At 36.7% G+C, this 25,592-nt stretch overlaps 2 protein-coding genes across 3 annotated transcripts in view; one reads left to right on the top strand and one right to left on the bottom strand.

Moving 5' to 3' along the window:
* ANO3 (anoctamin 3) overlaps window positions 1-25,592 on the bottom strand; it is a 237,347-nt gene that overhangs the window by 23,347 nt on the left and 188,408 nt on the right. For both annotated transcript variants that reach the window (XM_081936174.1, XM_081936175.1), the window contains exons 14-17: window positions 24,963-25,023; window positions 2,410-2,492; window positions 1,715-1,855; window positions 1,022-1,186 (exon numbers count right to left, since the gene is read on the bottom strand). In XM_081936174.1, coding sequence (XP_081792300.1) covers window positions 1,022-1,186; window positions 1,715-1,855; window positions 2,410-2,492; window positions 24,963-25,023 — 450 coding nt within the window. The remainder of the gene's footprint in view (window positions 1-1,021; window positions 1,187-1,714; window positions 1,856-2,409; window positions 2,493-24,962; window positions 25,024-25,592) is intronic.
* MUC15 (mucin 15, cell surface associated) lies at window positions 5,973-19,041 on the top strand. Its single transcript, XM_081936179.1, has 5 exons — window positions 5,973-6,162; window positions 9,084-9,754; window positions 12,164-12,319; window positions 14,049-17,053; window positions 17,673-19,041. The coding sequence occupies exons 2-4, from the start codon at window positions 9,124-9,126 to the stop codon at window positions 14,231-14,233; spliced, it is 972 nt and encodes a 323-aa protein (XP_081792305.1). The 5' UTR covers window positions 5,973-6,162; window positions 9,084-9,123; the 3' UTR covers window positions 14,234-17,053; window positions 17,673-19,041.

The following is a 25,592-nucleotide window of genomic DNA, read 5'->3' as shown; positions in this document are numbered from 1 at the left end:
TTGCTCTTAAAAGTTGAGCAGGTATATTAGTAATGGCTAAATATTGGAATATTCAAAGAAATGAGTGGTATAATGACATTTAGCAAATGATAAATTAACAACAGTAATTAAGCTTAAAAAAGAATGATTAAAGTAAATAATTATAATGAAATAAGGGGGGATTTTATAAAATCAGTGTTAGTGGAAGGCAAAGGGAATAAACCTGCTCAAGAATAAATGGAAAATATAAGGCCACAATTGGAATATATTGTATATCTAAAAAATATAAGGGTGAAAAAAAAAGGTCTCCAGGGGTTGGGGTGCACTGTAATATGTGATATATCTTTTTTTTGTATTCAGTTGTATATGTACTGTTTGTATTATTTGTGTTTTAAATATTTTTTTAAAATGAGCAATTATACTTATATCTGAACACGAATAAATTCAAATGTAAATTAGATTCTAAACTGGAATCAGTTCCTTTCAGATTTGTTGAGATTATAGCAAACCGGCAAACATAGTGTACCGACTTTATATTTTAATACTGTGAGGGATGTAACCCTAGGCTTGGCTTGGCAATGTATATAAGCTATGATTATTTTACTGTTATTTTAAATGATTCAGAGATGTAATTGGCTTGTTACCTCAAGCAGCTATAAGAGGGAGCCAGAATGGTTGTTAGATCTCTCACTCTCTGTTTTGTTAGAAGCTGGTTGGTGTTTACTGAGGTATTGTGGTTTGCTACTGTTTAGCTATACTTTGTGTGCTAGACTAAGAATATTGATAACTAAATTACTGAACCGTATATGATTTGGACTGTTAATCGGACTCTGAATACTTCTATATTTCTACATAGTAAACTACTATATTTTTATACTATTCTGTGTCTCTGTATGCTAGTTTGTGCGTGTTATTCCATATCACTCTCATTACGCTTCTCTGCATACTCGCTCTCCTAATGGGGAGCTTAATTACTTAACAAATACATTTATTGATATATCTAAATTATCACACACCACCCAAAAAAGTCAGAGGAACTTACTACATTAAGGGACATGATGATTATAAAGTTGATACAGACACCGGTGCCTGAAGTTGCAAACTGCCAGTACATTTTTATGAAATGCCACTGGAAAGAGGCAAACCGCTCCATAGCCACCAGACGATAGACCACCACTGCAAACACTGCAGTTAGCACTAATGAAATCTGCAGACATATGAAAATTGAAGAAACACATACAATTGAGCATTAAGACCAAGACGTGACTCCATTATTATGTGACTCATCTATACAGGTAGTCCTCGATTTAGAACAGTGACTGTTCAAAGTTACAACGGCACTGAAAAAGCGAGTTATGTCCCTTTTTCATGCTTCTGACCATTGTAGCATCCCCATGGTCACATGATCAAAATTCAAATGTTTGGCAACCGACTCATATTGACCGTTAGGTTATGGGATCCCCTTTTGGGATCTTCTGACGAGTGAAATCAATGGGACAGCCAGATTCACTTAACAACTGTGTGGCTAACTTAACAACTTCAGTGATTCACTTAATAAATATGGCAAGAAAGGTTGTAAAATAGACATGTAACAAATGCCTTACTTGGCAACAGAAATGTTGAGCTTAATTGTGGTCATAAGTCAAGGACTACCTGTATTATTCATGAGGTCAGAATAATTTGACAAATGTCAACAAGGAATACAACAAGAAGTATACAATTTCAGAGATTTTACCATGAAAAATATTCCTGACACAGATACCATCAGTCGACTAAGTTTATCAGGAAAAGGTTGAAAAGGTTCAGGTTTTCCTGTTATAGGATTTACTCGCTCCACTTGAGAATATTTTGCTTCAAACTGGGGACGAAGTTCTTCCTGCAATTGCAAAGTTTTAATTTAGTCCAGACATGTTTGTGTGTGGATATGTGTCTCACTGTAGTGGGAATAATGGACTATATGCATGTACATCCAAATTCTAGAGTTCTGTTGGCTACAACAACAAGCTAGCATTATCATAAATGGAAACATATACTAAGAAAAGTGATCCCGGCACACAAATGCAATATACAAACTATTTATTTGTTTATTGGTTTGCTTGCATACTTGTCAATCAAACTTGCCTGCTACTTGTCTTGCCGAAGGTGACTGTCTCTATAGAAGTGATTGAAAGAAGTTTATCATCTATATCTATTTCTTTAAATGCTTAATTCAGTCAACATTCTATTATTATTCATTTGTCAGGCTGTAATCTGGTGTGTATGTGTGTGCCGGAGCACACATTCAAATAATTAGGTATAAAAGAAATCAAGCTGGAGTTGACATTCAATAAATATAAGCTGTCAAACAGGCAGACATGTTGCAGGATACCTGTCAGTCTTGAAAAATCAATGCATGCAGATATCAAAACTGCTATTATAAAGGATTCTTACCTCTTCATCTTCCCAGTCTATGAGGTCCCAATCGTAAGTAAGTACAGCTCGTCGTCTTTTCCAAAATTCTAAGAAGACTGTAGCTGTAAAAAAACATGAGAAATATGTCAATATCACTGAGGTGATTGATAGTTTATTGGTCCAAAATTCCAAATTTAGAAAGGAATTCTGAGAAAATTGATTTCTCTACTTTCTTGAATACTTTTGTAGCATAGGGATTTATCCAGTTTCATAAGATATGTAACCTATGTTGATGTAACCTATGCTGACACCTATATTGTTTAACTTCTACATCTCTTTGAAAATGGTGAGGCATCATTAAATGCAGAAATTCAATTTAATAAAGTAAAGGGGCTTTCTCAGAACTAGTTAAGAAAAGTTGCATATCTGCTTTCATGTGAAAATTCACAGTGGTGGGCTTTTCAGCTTTAAGTTGCAAATGTCATACTTTGAAAAAAAATAACAAAAAGAGAAGCTGTATCTATAGATTTTTCATTAATTTAATGATTATCACAGGGCTGGCTTTAGGTTAAGGCTAAAGAGGTTCTGGCTTGAGGCACCAAAACATAGGGGGTCATCAATGCCACCTCTCCTTCCAAATAGTTTAAAAAAGGCAAATCATCAACATCAGCAGAAGATAGCACCATAAGTCAATGTGGCTAAGGAGTACTATAAGTAGGCACTGCCTTGATGGTCACATATTCAGCATTACAAACATTGAAGAAAGACAAGATGGTTGGAGACTGCTCTCATAAGCTTTACCATTTTATTTTCCCATAGTCACAGTTCCATCTTTGCAGTGCTTGCAAAAGATCTTTGATCATCCTGCTCTGAACATCATTTTTGCTATCTTATATACTTCGGGTATTTAATTTCTCACTCAAGAGCATTGTGCAGTGCTAACATGACAGGTTACCTGTCAGGTCACCTTAAAGAAGAACACTTGCTCTTTTGCAATGTGTCCTAGAATTTGTTATGACATTTATAGTAAGGGATTAATAACAGGTGGGTGGAGGCTCTAACCATGGCAAATTTCCTGGTAGAAGAAACCTTAAAAGCTTTGCCCCAGATAGCATGAGTTCTTTATTGGAGGTTGATGTAGTAGAACAGAAATTCATCCATCCTAAATGGCTGTTCATTTCACTCTGAGCAACTAACGTTTAAACAAAAGCCAGCAGGGTCGGGGCCATTCTAATCTTGGGGAAGAAATTGTTTTCCCCACTAAAATGTTAATTATAGCTTTTAATGTAGTAGTTGAGAAATAGCAATAGCAATGGCATTTTAGACTTAATATACCACCCCAAAGTTCTTTAGCACTCTCTGGGCTGCTTACAATGTAAGCATTATTTGTATATTGGTCCCAACAATATGGGCCATCATTTTACCAACCTTGGAAGAATAGAAGACTGAGTCAATCTCGAGCCCTGTCAGGATCAAACTCCACGCTGTGAGCAGAGTATGCCTGCAGTACTCCACTTAACCACTGTGCCAACAGGGCTCTTACTATATACCACTATCCATCAAATGGTGCAAATGTGGTACTTAAAACATAGTTAAATATTTCATGTTGGCAACGTGGTGCTTAGAAATATATATCCCTCTACTTAAAATGTTACACATTGGAAAAGGCAGAATTTCACAGAACTGGATGTATCTACTGTCTATCCTTTTTGTATTTGAATTTCAGTCATTATGAAAGTCATTTTGACGCCATATTAGGTATATATTACTCATAGTCATGTTTTGAGGGTAGTTATGTAAATTTAATAAATAAAAATAAATAAGTAAAAGGAATCATGAATCGTCATAATGAGACACTATAATGTTCTTCATTATGTGGTTTTGGGAAAGACGTGCATCCTGTTCTGGTGCAGAGTAGCTTGTCAGAGAAATTATCTGAAGTAGTCTATGAAGTATCCTTAAATACTTCAAGAATTTTAACTAAGAACAAACCCAGCACATTTCAGTAACACCTGAGTGAGTTCCTTTCTCAAAACACTTGGAAAAAATACAAACTTCCCAAAGTGGACTTTTGAATACGCTGGCAGGAAACTTGACATTTTGAAAAATCACCACATAAAGGAAAGGAAATAAAGTTATAACGGTACCTTGCAGGAGATGTTTCTAAACATGTAGAAATACTTGTCTATTTAGATTTATTCAATTGTAAAGGTTAAAGTTAATATCATGAAAAGTACTGGTAGAAAGAATAAGCAAAAAGCATCTCTACTGCCCTTTCTTCTTCATGAAACACAACAAAATAATGGTTCTTGGTTAGAATGGGATAAATAGTTCTACTTATAGAAGATAATATTTGCAGTTCAGGTTGAATTGTTGCAGTTCTTGGTACTCTCTGAGCTTGATGATTTTCTTGACGAAGTTTTATTACCAAATAACTTCACATTGTCAGTGCTAGAAAGGAGTGGAATTTGCTCTTATTTTTATATACCAGTGTCTACCAATGCAGACAAACAAACTGGTAGTAAACAATAGCCTAATAAAGGAATCACCAAGGACGCTTCTATCAATACTGACCAGGACAAGCTGCTAGTATATAAAAATAAGGGCAAACCCCCATTCCCTTCTAGCAGTGATTATGTAGTTTGGTAATGAAATTTTTGCAAGACAACCATCAATCTCAGAGAACCACTAAAGCAGGCTTGTCAAACTCACGTCATCATGGCGGCATCATGTGATGTATCTGGACTTTTCACCCCTTTGCTAAACTGGCCATAGCCAGCGCATGACGCATCTGGCCCATGGGCCAGGAGTTTGACTGCCCAGCTGTCAAGAACTCCAGAGTTCTACTTATTAGACAGAGCTTTCCACCTGAGTGATCTTCTCCTTTCCTCAGCTTCCCCGATAAGAGTCATTATTGAGAAGAGTTCTTGTCTATGAAGTGATGGATTTTAGGAATTCAGGAGAGTGCATAGGGCTGGAGAAAATGAAAGTGTTGTTCTTCAAAAAGCTTTCTCTCTTTGATTAGTAGGCTGCATATATAATTTGTCATTTAGTCTCATGTCAACCCTTGATATATGCTAGACAAGAAGAGCAATATAACATACAGAGCAGATTTCATTTTCTTTTAATTACACAGGCAAAGAAAATTGGTTCCCTATTTAGTTTGCAATATTTAGATATAAAGTTTAACAGCAATGTTGCCTCAAGCTGAAACAGATTGAAACACAGTGGGTTGTGGCTAGAACACTGACAGTTCTTTAATCAAATATTTTGGAATTTTTGAAAGACATTCAATTAAGACAACAACAGCACCAACAACATTTGGATCCTCAGCTCAAACTGCTAAGTTGTAAAAGTGTATATTACAAAATTGGCAGGTCATTCCTAAAATCAATCTGTCTGTCTGTCTCTCTCTCTCTCTCCTCCCTCCCTCTCTCATATTTGAAAATATTTCTCTCATAGAACACATTACACACTATGCATCATTGGGGGAAGTATCAGAATACTTCTGATACTTCCCGTTCCCTTAATTTCAATAGTTTCACATTCTATGAATGGTATGCCTTCACAATGACTACTGAAAAGCAGTCATTCTGGTTCTCAGGTGATCTGTTACACCCAGAGAAATAGAGCCCCACCTAATTTAATTCCTACCCTGCATTCCTGTCCATTGCAGCACTGATATACTTCCATTACTTGCCTTCTCTTCTTTTCAGTAGACTGCTAAACTAATTGCACTCCAGTTTAGAAGCAAATAATACAGGACTTTTCGAACACTGTTGAGTTGAAAAGGTAAGGCATTTTCTTTTCATGGCTTTCATTCAGCAATTTCACATGTAAGTCACCTTTTATAAGTCTGCTTGGTTAAAAGCTTCTGTTTCTGTCAGCTAGGTCATGTCCAGATCAGTTAAATCATCTGACACACTTCTGGACAGTTCTTAAAGATATGAAACTAGCATATTTAATTGATATTGCGTTTATAGCTCCTTTTTGTATTCATTGTTAGAAAGTCTACTTTTGTGAAACTGTGGCTAAGGTAGCACAATATCACTTTCAATGCTAATTTGTTTTCACTACATGTACATAGAGGATTACTCCAACAATCTTTTCACTGGATGGCAACTGCTGACTGAGTTATTTTTATTATTATTATTACTGTACCTGTCAACTTCAAAGTTTGGATTTCATCATTTGCAGTTTCATACTTTTTCATAACAATGTAAAAATATGTATGTGTGTGTATGTGCGTCTGTCTGTCTGTCTGTCTGTCTGTCTGTCTGTCTGTCTATCATCTATCTATCATCTATCTATCTATCTATCTATCTATCTATCTATCTATCTATCTATCTATCTATCTATCATCTATCATCTGCATTTCTCCAGTGGAAATAATGTAGTTTTTTTAAACAAAAAAACAACAACAACACATTGTGACAATTGCTAACAATGAAAAGGAAAAAAAAGAGAGATTATAGCCAGGATTTTACATGCATGGTTCATTATATTTTTGTCATTTTAACCTCCATGTATATAAGGTATTTGAACTTTAAAGTTATTTACCTCAAAAATAAGATTATATTTAATTGTAAAATTTTAACACAAGCTAGATTCCCTTTTTACACAGCGTGAAAGAAAATTTAAAATAATTAACTGATAAGTGTGTATATTCCTACTTCATGGCAATGAAAGTAAAGACATGTAGATCATCTTTTGAAGTAATTGTTCCAACTCTTGTAACAGTTATGTCACTTACCAAAGTCTACGTGTGACTCTAGTTTGGAAGTGGTAGATGGGCTTTTTTTATTTGGATTAATTCTTGGTGACTTGAATTATATATTTTAAACTCAGAATAAGATGCTTTATTCTTTGTTATTTTTATTTACTTTTTCAATTAGTTTCCTGTTGCACATATTTATTATTACAGTCCCTCAGAAGGAAAAGAGGGGTAATAGTCTAATGATCTTTGAGATCTGGGTTTAGCATCTAATAGTAACTTCAAGCCAAATCAAGGCTGAGAATTTACAAACAGATGGCCTGAATTTAAAGACTCCAGTTGCTAAAGCCATAGTTACAGAAACTCATGCATCAGATTAGGCTACCACAATGTACTTCATGTGGGGTTGTTTTTGAACCCTACTTGGAAACTGCCATTGATGCAAAATGCAATTGGCCACTTCTTGGTGAGAGCTGCAATAGTAAGGTAATCCTTAAACTGTGGGGAACTGCATTGGCTTCCACTACATTTCTAGGCACAATTCATAGTGTTGATTTTGACCTTAAATGACCTCAATGGCTTACCTCCTAGAAACAGTCCAGGTAGAACTAATCCATCCTGCATGCTCATCCCAATTGAGGATAATTGTTATTCCCCATGAGATAGATGACAACTGTAAGACTTTTAGAGAATTATTTATGTAACGGCTCCCACTTTGAGAAATAGCTTTCTCCCAAAGTTCAGACTGGCACTGACTCTGAGGTCATTCTATAAGCCTGCCTGAGATGAAACTTTCTTCAAGTCATTGAAGATTAATGTCATGTTGCTATGGTGTGTATATATAGACTCGCACAAGCATGAAGCCAAAAACACCAGCCTGAAGATGGCGAGTGGGACCTCGCCAAAACATTACCAAGATAATCTCAATTATTATTTCATCTCAGGCAGTATCATCTACATATCTAAGTCAGAGTTTGGGTTTGTGTTAAAATACACATTAAAAATAACAGTAACATATGATTAGTTGTTTTATGTATCTGGCTAGATAGAGTGACAAAATAATTACAAGCCAATAAAACGAGACCCTTTGTAAATGTAGTCTGATTGCATTCAGAAAAATAGCCTGTGACATATTAAATATATGCTGAATAGGACTGGATATAAATGGAAGTGCAATGCACATCTCATGTTAGGCTAAGAAATTATTTATAATTAAAAAATCTGATTGTTTTTATTTCACTTTTGTTTAAGTCCACATCAGAAAGCAAAAGCAGTGAAATGAGGCTGACAGAAAGCAATTTCTAGTTAATGTATAATGCATAAAAACACTAAAGGGAGTTACAAATATTTGAGAGAATTGACATATGATTCAGTTCATGTAAAAATAAAGTAAAATGGATTAAGATGATTAGATGCATCCCTATCAGAATCTTATTAAATTGGGTCATATGGTCCAACATATAATCACAGATTGCAGTAAACCTATTAGTAGATTGTTGTAAGGACATTAGTAGAACAGGAGCTGGGAGCATAATTTTAGCATTTCTTATCAATGGGGTACAAGTGCATGTCTTTGGTTTATATTAAATAGAATTGCTTTCAACCAGGCTTCTGCCTCTGTCCCTGGCTATGAAATTAGTCATCTATCCCCACCGCCTCCACTATAGCAGATGAGAATAAATACATAAACATTCTTATGTTAACATTCTACATAATAATAGAACAGACTCTCCCTAGGACATCAGGAAATTTGACCTGGATACTAATTACACAGATCCTGAATGTATACAAAACATAGATGTATCTCAGGAAGTATTAGTCTCCAATATATGAAAAAAAGCATAAACAATTCACATTTACTAGTGACATTATTCATTAATGATTTACTTAACTTTCCTAGCCCCATCCAGGATATAAGCAGTAGGATAGGAAGATATTCTCTGTGAATATATTAAATTCCACCAAGAACTCAATGAAGTTTTAAACATGTTCCCCTTAGGCATTGTATACCAAGAAACAAGTATTGAGGCTGTGAAATAATGCCAACAACTGAAGGCACATTGTTCATTTTGCTGCTGATTAGTCTGCAGTTGGCCAGAAATCACAGTGCAGATGCAGTGAATCCAACATCTTCAAGAAGCAGGGTAAGCAGCACTCCTGTGAGTCCAACTACATTCAATGTGACCTCTGATAGAACTTCTACAGAACCTAGAAATATCAGTGCTAGTCCAAATGATAGTACTGTAACAGAAAGCAATACTCCAAGCAACCAGACCATCTCAACCCTGACTCCAACATCATCTCTTCACAGTTTGCTATTATCAACAACACATCCACCAATTTTTACTACAAAAGATGCAAAGCATAGAATATCCTCTTCGGGGATGCCTGCAAATACTTCTAGAAAATATGAAGCCACCACTTACTTCAAGTCATTTGAAACTGAAACAAACAGTGTCACCACAAGTACTCCTAACATCAGTTTCACGACCAGGGTTTCCCATAACACAACTCAAGTAGATGGTTTAACATCCACTAAAAATCTATTAAATACAACACCTATGTTGTTAACTACTAGGAGTAGTACTGTTACAACTGAATTATTATCAACATCAAATCTGCCTCCCAAAGCAACGGATGGCTTTACAGAAGCAAGAGAAGCCTCAAAAGGTAAGAAAATTAATTGTCCTTAATTAATGTCACCACCCAAAGCTATGAACTATGCAATTGTACTCCATCTACAGTAGACAGCTTACTGTTATCATTTGACTTTAAAAGCAGCTGGCAAATAATTCTTAGAAACAGATAAACATATTATAGAAAGTGAATATTATAAAGGAATCTAATTGATAAACATGTTATCTTAAGTAATCCTGTTCTTAGCTGAATCAAAATTATGAATGAATCAGTGGTGGGATTACATTTTTTTTTACTACCGGTTCTGTGGGTGTGGCTTGGTGGGCATGGCATGGCTTGGTGGGCATGGCTCGGTGGGCATGGCAGGGGAAGGAAACTGTAAAATCTCCATTTCTCACCCCACTCCAGGAGAAGGTTACTGCAAAATTCCCATTCCCTCCCGATCAGCTGGGACTCGGGAGGCAGAAAATAGATGGGGGGCAGGGCCAGTCAGAGGTGGTATATATTGGTTCTCTGAACGAATCAAAATTTCTGCTACCGGTTCTCCAGAACTGGTCAGAACCTGCTGAATACCACCTCTGGAGTGAATCAATAAAGATGTTCTTACTAAAATTTCAATACATTGAGTATCATTGAAATTGAATGAAATAAGTCTGTACTACTTTTCTAAAAACAAGTAGGTCTCTCCATTTATTAGATGAGTGGAAATTATTTATTTATTAATCAAATTTATATGGTCTCCCATCTCATGAAAATTGATTCTGGATGGTATACATACCGTATTTTTCAGAGTATAAGATGTACCGGAGTATAAGACCCACCAAGATTTTGAAAAGGCAAATTAAAAAAAAAGTTTTTGCACTCTGTAGACCTCCCAAAAATGGCCCGTTTTTCATGAAAACGGGCCCGTTTTTTCCCCAAAAAAGGGCATAAATAGCCTTTAGGAGGTTTGTAGAGTGCTCCGGGGAAGGGGTAGCCAGGCAAAATTGAGCAAAGGACGGCCCATTTTTTCTGCCCTCCCAGTCCCCTGGAGCACCTTGGAAGCCTCCTAAAGGCTATGCATGGCCATTTTAATGAAGGGGCAGGGTTTCGGGAGGCAAAAAATGCTGCATTCAGTGTATAAAACGCATCCAGATTTTCAGCTCTTTTTTGAGGGAAAAAGGTGCATCTTATACTCCAAAAAATATGGTAACTGTAGTTTTTTTGTAGACTTGTCCGAGACATTCTAAGAAAGATTTCATTTTTCTTAGGTGAGAATTATTGTTTTGTCTATATTTTAAACTATTTTTTTCATTCAGTGCAGTGAAAAGAGGGAAAGTTACATTTTCCTTTACTAGAATTTATATTTTTACAGAACTAATTAGATGGATTGTAGTTTATATTCTTACCCCATGTTTAAGCATTTTCTCCTTTTGCCTCATTAAACATAATTAAATGGCAACTTTTGGACAGAATCTTCAGGCCACATCTAAGACTCTGGCTCACAGCACATGGCTTGAGTCTTTGAAAAGCCACAGGCTATGCAATTCAGATTTAAATTAGTAATTATGCCAAAATGATTCACAAAGACCTTCCTCTGGGCTTCCTCTGTTTTTTTCCTCTCTTTCCCTAATAACAGTCACTTTGCAATCACTCAAATAACTTTTTCTGGTAGTCCTTGACTTACAACCATTTGTTTAGTAACTGTTTAACATTACAATGGTGTTGAAAAAAGTGATTTATCATTGTTCCTCACACTTATGACCATTGCAGTGTCTTCACCGTCAACTGATAATGATTAGAGTGCTTGAAAACCGGTATATATGTATGTTGGTTGCAGCATACTAGGGTCTATTATCTCCATTTGCAACTTCTCCAGCTGTCTTCTGACAACCAAATTCAATGGGGAAGCAGCAGGAGGTTGCAATTCATGGTGACATGATGTCTCACTAAATGACCATGCAAAAAAGGTTGTAAATTTAGCTGTGTTCATGTGACGCCTCATTTAATGACTACACTACTCAACAACAAATTTTACAGTCCCAACCGTGGCTGTAAATTGAGGACTACCTTTCTTATATAGTGTTGGAGGAATCAAAACAAAATGTAGATTTTTATTCTTGGGTTTTTTCCATGATGTTTTAACTCCAAGGAAGACTGTGGTTGCTAAAAGATTACTGTAGAAAGAAAGTCAGAACATTCATACCCAGTCCTCAGCCACCTGGTATGATATTCTTCCCCCTTAACATGAACTTTTCCACATTATCTTTGCCTCTGGATTTTTTTTAAGGAGAATTTTTTTCCCTACATTAAATAACCAAAGTAGTAAATGTTTAGGACAGCATTCATTTAAACCTTAACTGTGTCTTTCCTGAAAAGTTCTGAATTAAACAAAACAAAACAAATTTTCATTAGCACCAGATGTTGTTTTCATGAAGATGATTATGTTAATCTGTTTTCCAGAAAGCCATATTAATGGAGGGGTAATATTTGGAGCAATTGTAGGAGCAATGTTAGGCTCTGCACTGATTTGCCTGGTTGGATATTTAATCTGTAGTAAAAGAAAAACTGAATCGTTCGGACATCAGCGACTTTATGATGACACAAGAAATGATCCAGGTAATAATCTATTTCAAGAAATAGAATCATAAGAGTCAAATGGATTTTGTTGTTTGAAATTATGGTTTTGAGAGGTGTCAAATTTTAAAGCAGGGGTGTCAAACTCAAGGACTGCGGGCTGGATGCGGACTGCGGAATGCTTAAATCTCACCTCGAAATAACAACGGACCAGCCGGTGATACCTCTGGCAGCCAAAATGGGGTGTGGGCTGAAAGGTTGCTGCAGGAGGCCATTCAGACTAAAAGCGGGGCATGGGGGTCTGCACACAGCTCTCCCATGCCCTATTTTGGCTGGCAAGGTGCTGCAGGAGGCCTGTCCCATTCCTCCCCACCGGCTGGCCCACAGACTACAATCCTCATCTGGCTCTTGAAGAAATCCAGTTTGACAACCCTGTTTTAAAGGATAAGTTTTAGAAATAACTGGAAAGGAAGTTATGCAATATCTATATGTTCAGTTCCTCTTCTTCTTTATGCCAGTTAAAGCCATTTTGCTTTAGGATTAATCAATACTTTCTGGTAGTTCTATGGCCAGAATGTGAAAGCAGTACATTAAGAGGGTAGAAATAGATGCCATTTGTTCCTTCTCTCACATTGCAAATTCAACCTTTGACCTTTGGCTTGAAAACAGCCTTTTCACTCTCATTTCACCTTGAATACTCTTATCCATTTGGATAGGGACACTTTAGTAATAGATTGTTTTTCTAATTTCTCTTGACAAAGAACTTTAGTCTGTGCTGGTATGAGGTGGATTACCTTGCAGAGCAATTTTATTGGGTATTTGGAGGGAGAAAGGGAGCTGGCACTCTCTCGGTCACAGACAGAGAGGAAGAGATGATGATCTTATTTAATTTGGTAATGAAGCATCTGCAAGAAAACAACCAAGGTCAGAAAGAACCAAGGACCTGGGGATGCCTTCCTGTCCAATTGTGAGGTGCTTACTGATGGGAATCCTATTGATAGAGGTTTCCAGCTGGCAGATGAGGATATGTTGATGGGAGAGAGGTCCAATGGTTTGATTACTTACAGAAACTGAGGGTAGCTCCTGACTTGTGTGCAGAAGCAGCTATCAGGGATTTCCCGTGGGCTGGATGCCAGTGATGTATGTGGTGGCTCTGAGGGTGGGGCCAAGTAAGCTGAATGGGGAAGGTTGGAGTTGATGGGATTGAGGAAGATCAAAGTTAAGATGGGCAGATGGAGATATGGTAGGAGAAAGATGTCAGGTTATTCTTGGGGAAGGCTGATTTGAAGTATCATACCAAGTCAGCCTTCCAACCATTTGAACTCATCCCAAATGTGAAGTCATTGCTTCGAAGACCTTGATTTCTGGCTGCTGCTGTGAAATGACTTGTGTGCCTGCAATAACTCCACAGTTTTATCATGTGTGAGAAGGCATAGCTGGTGGGCTGCTTTCCAAACTTCCTAATTCTCCCTATGCTTAGTTTTTAAGTAGGTGCAGTATCACATTTTTTTTTGCAATTGAAAGATGGGCAGTTATCTGAATGAATGAATGAATGACTATAAAATTTCAAGTCACGTGAGACAAGCATTCCCTAAATGATATTCTCATGCATGGGGGAAACCCACATAATTGCATGTATATATTGGACTTAATGTATTGCAAGTTTGTATGCAAAGCCTGGTCTAAAAGAACTCACATAATGTTTTTAACATTCTGTCCAAAGATGTATTGTGTAAAACATGTGTAAATATTGTCAATGTATATCTTGCAGTTCTGCGACTAGATGCTACACCCGAACCTTTCAATGCAAACTTTGGAGATCTATCCTACTACAATCCCATGACAGCCAATGAGAACCCTGTCCAGAACCACAAAGAAACATCATACAATGCAATCCCAATGGATGACATGACATCATCACAGCCTTCAGCAGAAATGCATAAAGCCAGATGTTAGAATTAAAAACATAGATCTTGTTCCTTCATGTGGCCCCTATAAAATTTGAATGTGTGTAGGAAGTGATGATTGCAGGTCATGTCATACCCTTTTTACCATTCTTTTGCATATGAGAGTGAATGTATATATGCTATCCCATTAGAAGAAATGCTGGCAGACTCATAAGTATGAGTAGACTTCTAAGAACACTGGGTCCTTGATCTGAAATAAGCTTTTTTATATTGGTAATGTTTATTGATAGACATTTGGTGCCTCTGCTGTTACCTACCAAGTGATAATACTACATATGTAAACCGGTCACAAATGTAAGTTCTGGTCCATTTGTATTATTTTAGACATCCATGCTATGAATCAAACAAAAGTAATCCAAACTACTCATATAAAAATATTTGCATAATTTTCTTTTAAACCCAAATATTTGTAAATAAATTATTAATTATGATGGAAAAATATAAGATAATTTACAATCAGTATGCTTCAGACTGAGAAATGCTGAACTTTTCTGCTTAATAATATCCCCAAAATATGTGCAAATGTCTACTGAAAATATGACATTGGACAAAAGGGATTTTTCACTCTTTTACAGAAGAGCAATTTTTCAACAATTCAGCCTCTAAATGAAATTAGACAAGTATCACTAGTGATAATATACAGTCTAGTAAAATCCCCTTCATCTTTTCAAATACTAATTCTAATGACATTCAGAGTTCAACACTTTTCTCAAGGAACTGATTGTTTAATACTGAGCAGGTAAACTATTTTCATGGCACTGTTTAAATTCAGTGGCAAAAATGATAAATTTTGGCAATGTTGCTCTCCCTCATTTTTAAAAGAGTTTTTTTTTTGCTCATAAATCATAATCAAGTCTCCAGAATGTTCTCTTTCTATACTTTGCTCCAATTGGAAGGGAAAAAAAAGCTTACATTTCTGCCCATTCTAGTGTCATCACCAGATCACCCTCCAGCTTTTCTGGAAAAAAATCTGAGAAAAAAGGAACATGGAGAAAAGCTGCCCTTCCCAGATTTAGGAGGAAGCTAATTTTGTTACAACAGAGTTTTGTTTCTTTTAATGTAGCACAGCACCCTACTTTTATTTTTTGTTATCTAATAAATAAATTACCTAACCATCTAATTATTATTGGTGGGTCAATTTAGAATAAATAGCCACATTCACCAAAGTGATGTCTCCTAGATATGCTGGAATTACAACTGCCCAACTTTCCAAACTACAGGCTATTTGGGAATTCAAGGAACTTGAGCTCCAGCTCATCTGTAGCACATCAGGCTGACAATAAAAGAAAGTTAACAGAATAGCTGAGTTGAAAGGGACCTTGGAGATCTTCTAGTCCAACTCCCAACTTAAACAGGAAATCTTATATCATTTCAGAGAAATGGTTGTCCAATCTCGTCTTAAAACCTGCAGTGTTGGTGTACCCACAACTTCTGGAGGCAAGTTATTCCACTGATTGATTGCTCTATTGTTGGAAAATTTGTCCATAGTTTTAGGATGGTTCTCTCCTTAATTAGTTTCCACCCATTGCTTCTTCAGGTGCTTTGGAAAATAGGTTGAGTCCCTCTTCTTTGTCTTAACCCCTTAGATATTGGAACACTGCTATCATATCACCTCCTAGTCCTTCTTTTCATCAACTGGACATACTCAATACCTGCAACTGATCCTCATTTCTTTTAGGTTCCAGTTCCCTAATTGTCTCTGTTGTTCTTCTCTGTGCTCTTTCTAGAGTCTCAATGTCTTTTTCTATTATGGTGACCAAAACTGGGTGCAATATTTCAAACGTGGTCTTATTAAGCCGTTATAAAGCTAACATTCACGTGATCTTGATTCTATCGCTCTATTAATGCAGCCCAATTGTTATAATGCAGCCTAAGATATAAACCACATGCTTACTTAATTGTGCAGAAGAATAATCAACTTCAAGGCTTTTAATTATTTTTATAGATAAACTAAGTCTCAAAAGGAAGCTAGACTAATGTACCTCATTTGTATTTCAGGATAATAAATTTGCTCCTCTTGGGTCTTAGAACAGCATTCACAAATACCCACAACACATGTACTGTTGCATCATGCACCAGGATGAAAGCATGTAAGGATAGGTTTGTATCATATGTCACTGTGGTTTTGCCTTTTAGTGGCTTGCCCTGGTTTCTGTCATTATGTACTATTCCCTGAAGCTCTGGTTTCACTGTTCAAAACATTTGCACTAAAATACAGCCAACTGTTTTTGCTGGGCACAAACTGTGCTGTAGGTCTATTTCCAGTTACATTTTAGCACATATTATATCAGGATCATTTCAAACTATTTGGGAAGCATTTCCTGGCCAAAGCTAATTTTGTGAAAAAATGTTGCACTTTAACATCTTCAAGCAAAAAGGCGTATACTCAAAATGCTTTAAAAACTACTGTTTTTCTAGTACCTTAAACTGGTGTGTGTACTTGTTTTCTTGTCCTGTTGTTTCACGATCATTTTAAGGTTTCCATTTATTTAGAACATGAGTCAAATTAATAAAAGGAGTACATAGAAAATGTAATGAGAACAAGCTGCCTTTAAAAAATAAATTAAAATCTATCTTGGAATTGATCTTACCTAAAGGGAAGAAAAAGGGATTGTATTCCAAGTTACCAAATCAAGGGTGATTTATGCTTCTTATTTTGCCACACCACACTAGTAGTTTCAACTTTGCTTTTGTCAAGAATCAATCTTGGTTCATAAGATCAAAGTGGGTGGGAATCCAGATGTTCATGGGAAGCCATGCTGAAGAATTGGAGGTGAGGAGGAAAGATAGCAATAGCACTTAGCCAGTGGTGTGCAGTCAGGGGAGGCAGGGGAGGCAGAGCCTCACCACTCTCATCATGAAAATAAAAAAAAATTACTCCGGGAAGCCGCGAAAGTGGCTGGGATAGGCGAGCGGCTTGGTTTAGCCTCCCTGGACATTGGAGCAGCAGCCCCAAGTGCGCCCATCTCGCCATTTTTGCATCAGGCGAGCCCGTGATCCTTGCAAGGGGAATGGGACCACGTGTACCGGAGGCTCCTCAGCGCCAGCCTCAGATCAGCGCAGCTGTGGTCTCCTTCATGTTGGCTCAGGAAGGAGGGGAATGGGACCACGTGTGCAGGGGAAGGGGACCGTGTGGTCCCATTTCCCTTGCAAGGATCCCGGGCTCGCCCGATGCAAAAAATGCCTAGGTAACATCATCAGTACTGGAAGGGAGTGGGGCGGGGGGAGGAGAAAGGAGAAGTTTCTCTTCTCAGAAATGTCTTCTCAGTGGAGCTGTGGCAGCCTGCCTGTCCCTTTCTGACATTTCTGAGAAGAGAAACTTTTCCAGTCGGGCTGTGCCTGTGCGATCGGAGCAACCACGCGGTTTGATGACGTCACCAGCCTCACCAGCCATAAACCTCACCGCACGTCACTGCACTTAGCAATAGCACTTAGACTTATATACCACTTGACAGTGCTTTACAGCCCTCTCTAAGTGGTTTACAGAGTCAGCACATTGCCCCCAACAATTTTGGGTCCTCATTTTATCCACCTCAGAAGGATGGAAGGTTGAGTCAACCTTGAGCCTGGTGAGATTTGAACGGCGGTCAGCAGAAGTAGCCTGCAATACTGCACTCTAACCACTGCACTACCGTGATAAAATGTATTTTGATATTCTTTCAGATGCAGATGCTAATGGCGATAGATTCCATTTGCCCTGAATTAGTTCCTCTAGGTTGAAACATCATCATAATCTGCTATTTCTAGTCCTCAACTCTACACGTATTAAGAATTGATACTATAATAATTGGCAATTCATTTTCTGTTTCCATACCAGTTCACTTGCTTCAATTCCATCAAAACTATAATTGGAATTTATAATTTTATATAAATAATTACTTGGAATATAAAATATTTCTCCTTTAGAAAGATCAGTTATGTAGAGTTAAGGTGCTTAACCAGAAGACCCCAAATCTTTAGGAATTAGGAAAGTTCATCCTTAGGAATGGAAGACAGCTGGATGATTTTGGGCCAGTCACTCACTCTCAGCTCAAACTATTTCACAGGATGGTTGTTATGGGAAAAATAATGCTGGTCTAGAAATCAAGAAAAAATACTGTATATAAATTTAAAGTCATATAACTAAAAACAAGCATGTCTCTTGCACTTACACTAGTTTCCAGACTTGTTTGAAAAAAACAACAAATTCTATCAGTTGTATAAAAATAAAACAAAGCAGAGGATTTTATGTAAATACACACCAAAACAGTAATAATACTTAGAGATAGATCTGTAAGAACAGCCACATCTTTTAATTCTTGCAGAACATGTAATTTGGATCATACATTTATTTTTATACCATAAGAAACAGCACAGAAACTACTCCTGATAATGGCTCCTATGACTGGCAAGATGATTATATTGTTGTTCTTTTTCATACAAGCACATTCGTAGCCTCTGGAATGAAATGGGTAAAATGCTTTATTACATAAGATGAGGTATGTGTTTAGGCTGGAGAGCTTAATCTGTTTGCCTGGTTAGATTGTTTAATCTGTTTTGCAAGGTTGAGGTGAAGTTGAATTGCATAACCTCATGTATTGTAAGGACCTTTTGATGGAGGGATAAAATACAAATATTTATTTACTGTATTGTAATTGTCTTCCTGGCCAAAATGAAGCTAAAGCTAAAGACTATAATTAAACCTAATTCAAAATAAACACAAACATACTCATACCCCCTAATCAATTAAAGTTTCTTGATTTTAGAAACAACGAAAGGTCAAAGTCCTGCCTGAATAATAAATGTTTAGTTTGCAAACAGAGGAACAGCCTGCAAGTGAAACTAGCTCAACCTCTTTGGTAAATAATTGCAAAAGCTGGGAATAGCCACCGAGAAACCATCCCTCCATGTTCAGCAATTCTGCCTCTGATACAGTGGTGGGATTCAACCATTTTTACTACCAATTCTGTGGGTGTGGCTTGGTGGGCATGACACGGCTTGGTGGGTGTGGCAAGGGAAGGATACTGTAAAATCTCCATTCCCACCTGACTCCAGGGGAAAGTAACTGAAAAATCCCCATTTCCTCCCGATCAGCTGGGACTCGAGAGGCAGAGAATAAATGGGGGTGGGGCCAGTCAGAGATGGTATTTACCAGTTCTCCAAACTACTCAAAATTTTCTCTACCGGTTCTCCAGAACTGGTCAGAACCTGCTCTGGTCTGATATAATGGGCATGAGAAAAAGATGCTTTTCTAAAAGTCCAAAAGCCAAAGGAGGTTCCATACGGAAACATGATCCTACAAATGTGAAAAATAAATATAGTACATTGTCTACTAAGCATGTCACATAGTAAAATAAGTGTCTGGTGTCTTGTGACTCAATTTTCATTTATTTTTCTGATACTGAAATACCATTTTTAAAGCATTTTGGATAAAAGAGGAAGATTTGTGGAAGTTGCATGAAAGAAATCAGGGAAGAATAGACAAATTTATTATTCTCTCAAGCCACAGTCTGGTAGTTTAGTTCCCACAGATATTTTTCAAGACAAAGCAAAAAATTTAGAAGGGACAGCCTAATTGCCTCTTCTCTGCAGAAATTTGCTTTATTATCTGGGCAGTGGTTTGTCTTGTTCTTGTCATCTGTTTACTGCATGCATATAGAACATGTCAAGTAATAGCAAGACTCTATCTGTGTACACACACACACACACACACAGAGACACACACATTTTAGTACAGTTGGGAGTACCTAAACACATAAGAGGGTGATGCGCATAAAAAATGAAAGGAGTTTTAATGATATTGTTATGACCACTATTCTGAATTTGTTTGACCATATCCTGTGGACCCCAATACTTAGAGATGCCAAGAATCAGAGATTCGAAGAAAAGTATAGATAGGGAAAGAGCACACAGACTAAATGCAAGATAAAAAAGAAGTGATAAGAACTCAGAAAGACAAAGGTTGTGTAGTATCTTACAGAGGATTGTCCTTGCAAGGGTTTACTGGATGCTAGATACTTATTTTAAATGTTTTAATTGAAGTCCCCAATCCTGCAGAAAGAAGTCAATGTAATTTCACTTGCTTGCTTCCTTTTGCAATATATAGTCTTGGTAAACCACTGGCCTGTTTAATAATTGTTTGTATTTATGATAGTGCTGAAAAAATGATTTTACAACTTGCACCCATTGCAGGTTTCTCACGATTGTGACTTGGGTTCTTTGCATTCATTGTGTATTTATAGCTGTTGCAACATCTGAGGTCATGCGATTCCCATTTGCAAGCTTCACAAAAATAAAATCAATGGAGAAGCTGCCAGTAAAATTGCAAATCATGGTCATGTGATATCTCACTGAACAACCACTGATGATTCACTTAATAACCGCAGCGGAACTGACATTGTAAGTCAGTTCCTAACTCTAACTATATCACTTAACAATGGTGTGGCAAATCAGGAGCCAACGTCACAACGATACGGACATGTGGTCTCAATGCTCCAAGACCGCAGGTGATACTTTTGCTGCTGAGTGGTCCAATCGGACCTAAACCATCTCGCAGAGATGGTTAACAGGAAGAATATGTCTTGCTGATCTCAGGGACATCGCAAAATCCCTGATTGATCCAGACAAGTTCTTCAAGCCGGCGACAAAAAATCCAGCCATTAGGCTGATGAAGTCAGAGCGGCTCCAAAATGGAAGGATACAGAAAGAGAAAGTGTTTCCAGCTGGTGAGGAATTTTTACCGTTTTAAAAGAGACTGCCTATAAAAAACTTAAAACTAATTTAAATTGGAGAACAGAAGAAATAAGCAGCGGAATTAAATTTGGAATGGTTTTGGACAGTGGGTTATCTTACTTTTTAAATGCTATCTTCATGGATGGAATTTATGCAAGCCTTTTAAAATGAATGGATTAAGTTTTCTTCTTCTATTCTTTTTTTCTTTTATTATTCTTTGTAACCTATGGACTAAAATTCTCCTCTTTCATTACTGTCGGTGTTCTTCTAATTCATTCAAGAATTGGACTTTTTTAAAACTTGAAATACAAAAAAGATACAAAAAGAAACAAAGAAGTTTGCAACAATAACATTGCTACTCAGAGGCTGGAGGTTTTGTATTGGAAATGAAACACTTACTTTTCTCACTGATTATCCTGGCTTGGCACTCCAAGGTCTCACTGTGTCAATGCCTAAAGCATTTCCATGACTACTATCAACTTGAGAGGGGGGGAGGATGCCATGCATACTTTTGGCCAGAGTAAAAGTCTCATATTTCTGTACTGGGATGTGAATGTGAATGTCCAGAACCCTGCCATAATGTCCTGTTGAAGAATTTGATTGATGACCTCATCCAGAGGGGAGGGAAGACAGAGGTAAAGTCTAGACACCATTAAGTGGGATTTAGTTTCGGCTACACAGAGGTCCATGCCAAGATGTTGGTCCTAATAAATGAATGGTTTTTTTTAAACCTTGTCTCAGGGCTCGTAAATTAATTAGGGCAACTCTTGGAAACTTCACAGATAGCCGAAACTGACTTTAATTTTTTTTTCTGGGTTTCCTGAAGCCTGGGCTCTCCGAGCACTCCCTCCCACAATGTTTGGGTTGCCTGGAGAGAAAATCAGACAGCAGGAGATTGATTGCAGCTGGAGGTATGCGGCAAAACACAGAAGCAGAAGCAAGAGAAGATAAGTACTGCTGGAAATTCCCTTGCCCTAATACTTAGATACAGGGAAGGGTCTCATGCCAGCTGGCAAGGGTGGACTGGAGGTGAGACTGGAAACAAGTCAGGCTCCCAAAGTCCCAGATGGAATCCCGAGGGAGTGCAAAAGAGCAACAGAGGGAGGATTTTTACCGAGCCACCCTTCATGATGAGGGGCCATCATGCTGCCCAAAAGAGATGGGAGGGACAACTGATCTTGTTGAAGGGAAGAGATGCAGACTGGAGCACAGCCCCCTCCCCCTCCCGATAGAAGGAGAATGAGCCCAGAACGGCAACCAGTGCCTCTCCCACGCAGTAGGCAGGCTGACAAGAGCAACCCCCTCCCTCTCTCTGAACTAGGGGTGAAGAAGATGACCAGCCATATCAGGCGCAAGCATACCAAGGCTGACAGGAGGCTGGGGGATTAGGGCTGAATGACCCACCCCAATTCAGGGGAAAGTTTGATGGAGACTCAGACCAGCTAGCCCTATTTCTTGATTCAGCTGATATCCACCTAAAATGCTATGGGCACCTCTACCCATCCCCCAAAGCCATGGTGAATACTCTTGGAAACTTCACACACTGCTTGTTTATAGAGAGTGATAAGAAGGAAAACACACAGATGTTCCTTTGAAGTATATCTTTAACCAGAGAAAGGTGAAAATAAAATGTTATTGTGAATCTATGCTTAATCTTGTTAAAATCTTCCAACCTAGAGCAACAGTGTTTGTTAGATGGAGATGATGGCAAAATTTCAACAGCAGAAATAAAATTTAAGTCTGCAAAAGATATTCTCAGAAATACAGAAATTATCAAACACATATGAGAGGATAGAGAAGTTGGAAGACTTAGAGTATCTAACAGTAATATATGATAAAGAAGTTGGAGATGTTTATCAAATGGAAAAAGTGGTGGTTAAAATCCTAAAAATTGAAGAGGAAAATGAATATAAAGAAATTAAAATCGCTGCTATTTATGGTGATTGGTTTGTCTCTGAAAATGGAAAGAGTGGAATACTGAAAGAGGAATTAAATGGAGGGGAAATCTACCCCAGATGGCAAGATACAAAAGAAGAAAAAGCAAAATAATTTATGGATTTAAAGAGAGAAATTTTATTAGCAATATCATTGATAACACTACCGACAATCAAAGATAAGTTGATTAAGGAAACAGAAGAAGGGCATCGAAATTACATGAGATATTTTATAAGCAAGGAGTTGCTAAGAGGAGTCCATACAAAGTTGATTAAGGAGATGATTAGAGGACTGACACCACAAATGGCAGAAGATATGAGACTGTTTTGCTACTGGAAAGATACAGGTTGATAGATGGAAGAGTATAATTCAAAACTAGTTAAACTTAGTTAAATTTAGTGACAATAGATATAGTTAAATAAATAATTGATAATGATAATAATCTATACAATGTGCAGTGTTATGATAAGTAATAATTGGATATGAATATTGAATGGTACCCATGAAAGGAAGATTAGAAATCTTCTTGGATTATATATAAAGGTTAATAAAAAAGAACCAAGTTAGATACAGTTAAGTCTTGATTATTAGGGGGGAAATGTTATGATGTAGGATATAGTTAAATAAAGGAGGAATAATGATAACAACATATGTACAGGTATGGGTACAACATAAGGAAACTGGATGTAAATTGTAAACAGTGACTTGGAAAGGAGAATTAGAAAACTTTGTTATTAAATATTATGGATGTTTAGCTAGAATAGGATATAAGAATTCAGTGTTATTGAAGGATTTTAGAAATAGTAAATGAAATGCCAGTATGTGGTTATGTATTAAATCTTGGTATATTTTATGATGAAGGATGTTCAAACAATTATAGTCAAATGAAAATGGAGGTGTGATGATGGTAACATATATAAATATCTGAGTTAATATACTTGAGTTAATATGAATTATGTTTGTTGACTTTGGAAGAGATGCACGAAAGCCTTTTTGTAACCAACTGATACACTTTATACAGTATGTAAAGAAGGAGGATTCTTTTTGATGTGTTTGTTTTGAAAATAAAATAAAATAATTAAAAAAAAACAATGGTGTTGCCAGTCATAATTGTGGTTAAGTGAAGACTACTTGTACACAAGTACAGTGGTGCAGTACTGCTGTCTGAAATTTGGCAGTTCAAATCTCACCAGGCTCAAGGTTGACTCAGCCTTCTATCCTTCCGAGGTGGGTAAAATGAGGACCCAGATTGTTAGGGGCAATATGCTGACTCTGTAAACCACTTAGAGGGACTGTAAAGCACTGTATAAATCTAAATGCTATTGCTATTGCTATCATTACATTTTGCACCTTTAAATGTGTCCTTCTCATTCCAAAGAAGATTTCATATAATACCAATAAAAATTTCAATATTTCAACTGTTCCATAGTTACAATTGTCCCCTTTCCCTCCAAAATATACAAAGGAATCTTTCTGCAGGTTTTTTTAAATTTTGTTTTTAGCAATCGATGCGCTTTTCATGTTATTTATCTGCTCATCATCCACCAGTGTCAGCAATCAGACAGAACCATCACGGAGTGACTTTATCTTTTGATACAGAAATTTTTTTCATACAGAATACATTTTCCTAAATGCAAATGACCTGGTGCTTTAAAAAAAGAATTACTGTTATTTGAATCGAATTTCAGTAGCATCTTTTGTTTTACACATGCATTTTTGCAGATATCTTAATAAAAGGAAAATTATATGCTAGGAAACAGTGCTATTATTTGTGCTGCTGCAAAATTCATTAAAACTGAATATCCAAATTTGCTTTAAAGAATACATATGGCAGAATTTCCATTACATTTTACACTCCTTCATCCCTTATTGTAGAAAATAGATTCAGACATGTCAAATAAATCTACCCCATAAAGACATATGTTCCAAATGCCTGCCAATAGTTTTAAAATATAATTTTCCATAATACATTTTACTCTAACTATTAATGATTAGATGTTGGACACTGATTACATTATTAATATAAACATTAAACATTAAATATTAAACATTAAATATTAATATAAACTTACCCCATATAGCCATAAAAATGGCAAAGAAGACAGTTCCTCCATTATCAAATAAGTATGTAACCTTAGGAGGAAAAAAATAAAGAAAATTATGCAAATTGTTAATGAAACTACTTAAAATGTTAAGAAAGCTAAAAAGGTGAAAGTTATAACAAATTATTGAGCCTCAGATATGCAAACATAGTACAATTTCTTTGAATTGAAAAAAAAAAACATTTTTACTTCTCTGCTTTCTTGTGCAAATTATCATAAATGCAGAGTAGTTTGCAAGATATACAGTATACCGAATCTATTATGCAGAACATCAAACCAAGTAATTTGTTCTGTTACACTTATTAAATCAAAATTATGGAACTTTGGGGGGAAAAAATGGGGCCATGAATTTCAAATATCAAGAAAATAATAACTGAAATTAATTTTAAAGAAGGAGTTCTCCATTTCAGATCATATTTGTTTGCTCCCGTGAAATGTATGTTTTCTCTTCTTCCCATAGACCAACTCAATCTAACAGTAAATGGGAACAATTACAACAGCTTAACCACATTTCAATTATTATAAATTAGTTCCATCAGAAAAATAAGGCTGCAAAGGAAGGTCTTGATTCCTTTCCAGAAAACAGAGAATGGGACAAAG

The sequence above is a fragment of the Natrix helvetica genome, assembly GCF_964273705.1.
Source record: "Natrix helvetica genome assembly, chromosome: 1".
Taxonomy (NCBI): domain Eukaryota; kingdom Metazoa; phylum Chordata; class Lepidosauria; order Squamata; family Natricidae; genus Natrix; species Natrix helvetica.
The sequence above is the reverse complement of the archived record's forward strand: the minus strand, read 5'-3'. Positions and strand labels throughout refer to the sequence as shown.

Coding starts and splice junctions, on each gene's coding strand:
- MUC15 (XM_081936179.1), top strand. CDS start 9,124: ATGCCAACAACTGAAGGCACATTGTTCATTTTGCTGCTGATTAGTCTG. Junction 9,755..12,163: donor AGCAAGAGAAGCCTCAAAAG/GTAAGAAAATTA, acceptor TCTGTTTTCCAG/AAAGCCATATTAATGGAGGG. Junction 12,320..14,048: donor TGACACAAGAAATGATCCAG/GTAATAATCTAT, acceptor TATATCTTGCAG/TTCTGCGACTAGATGCTACA.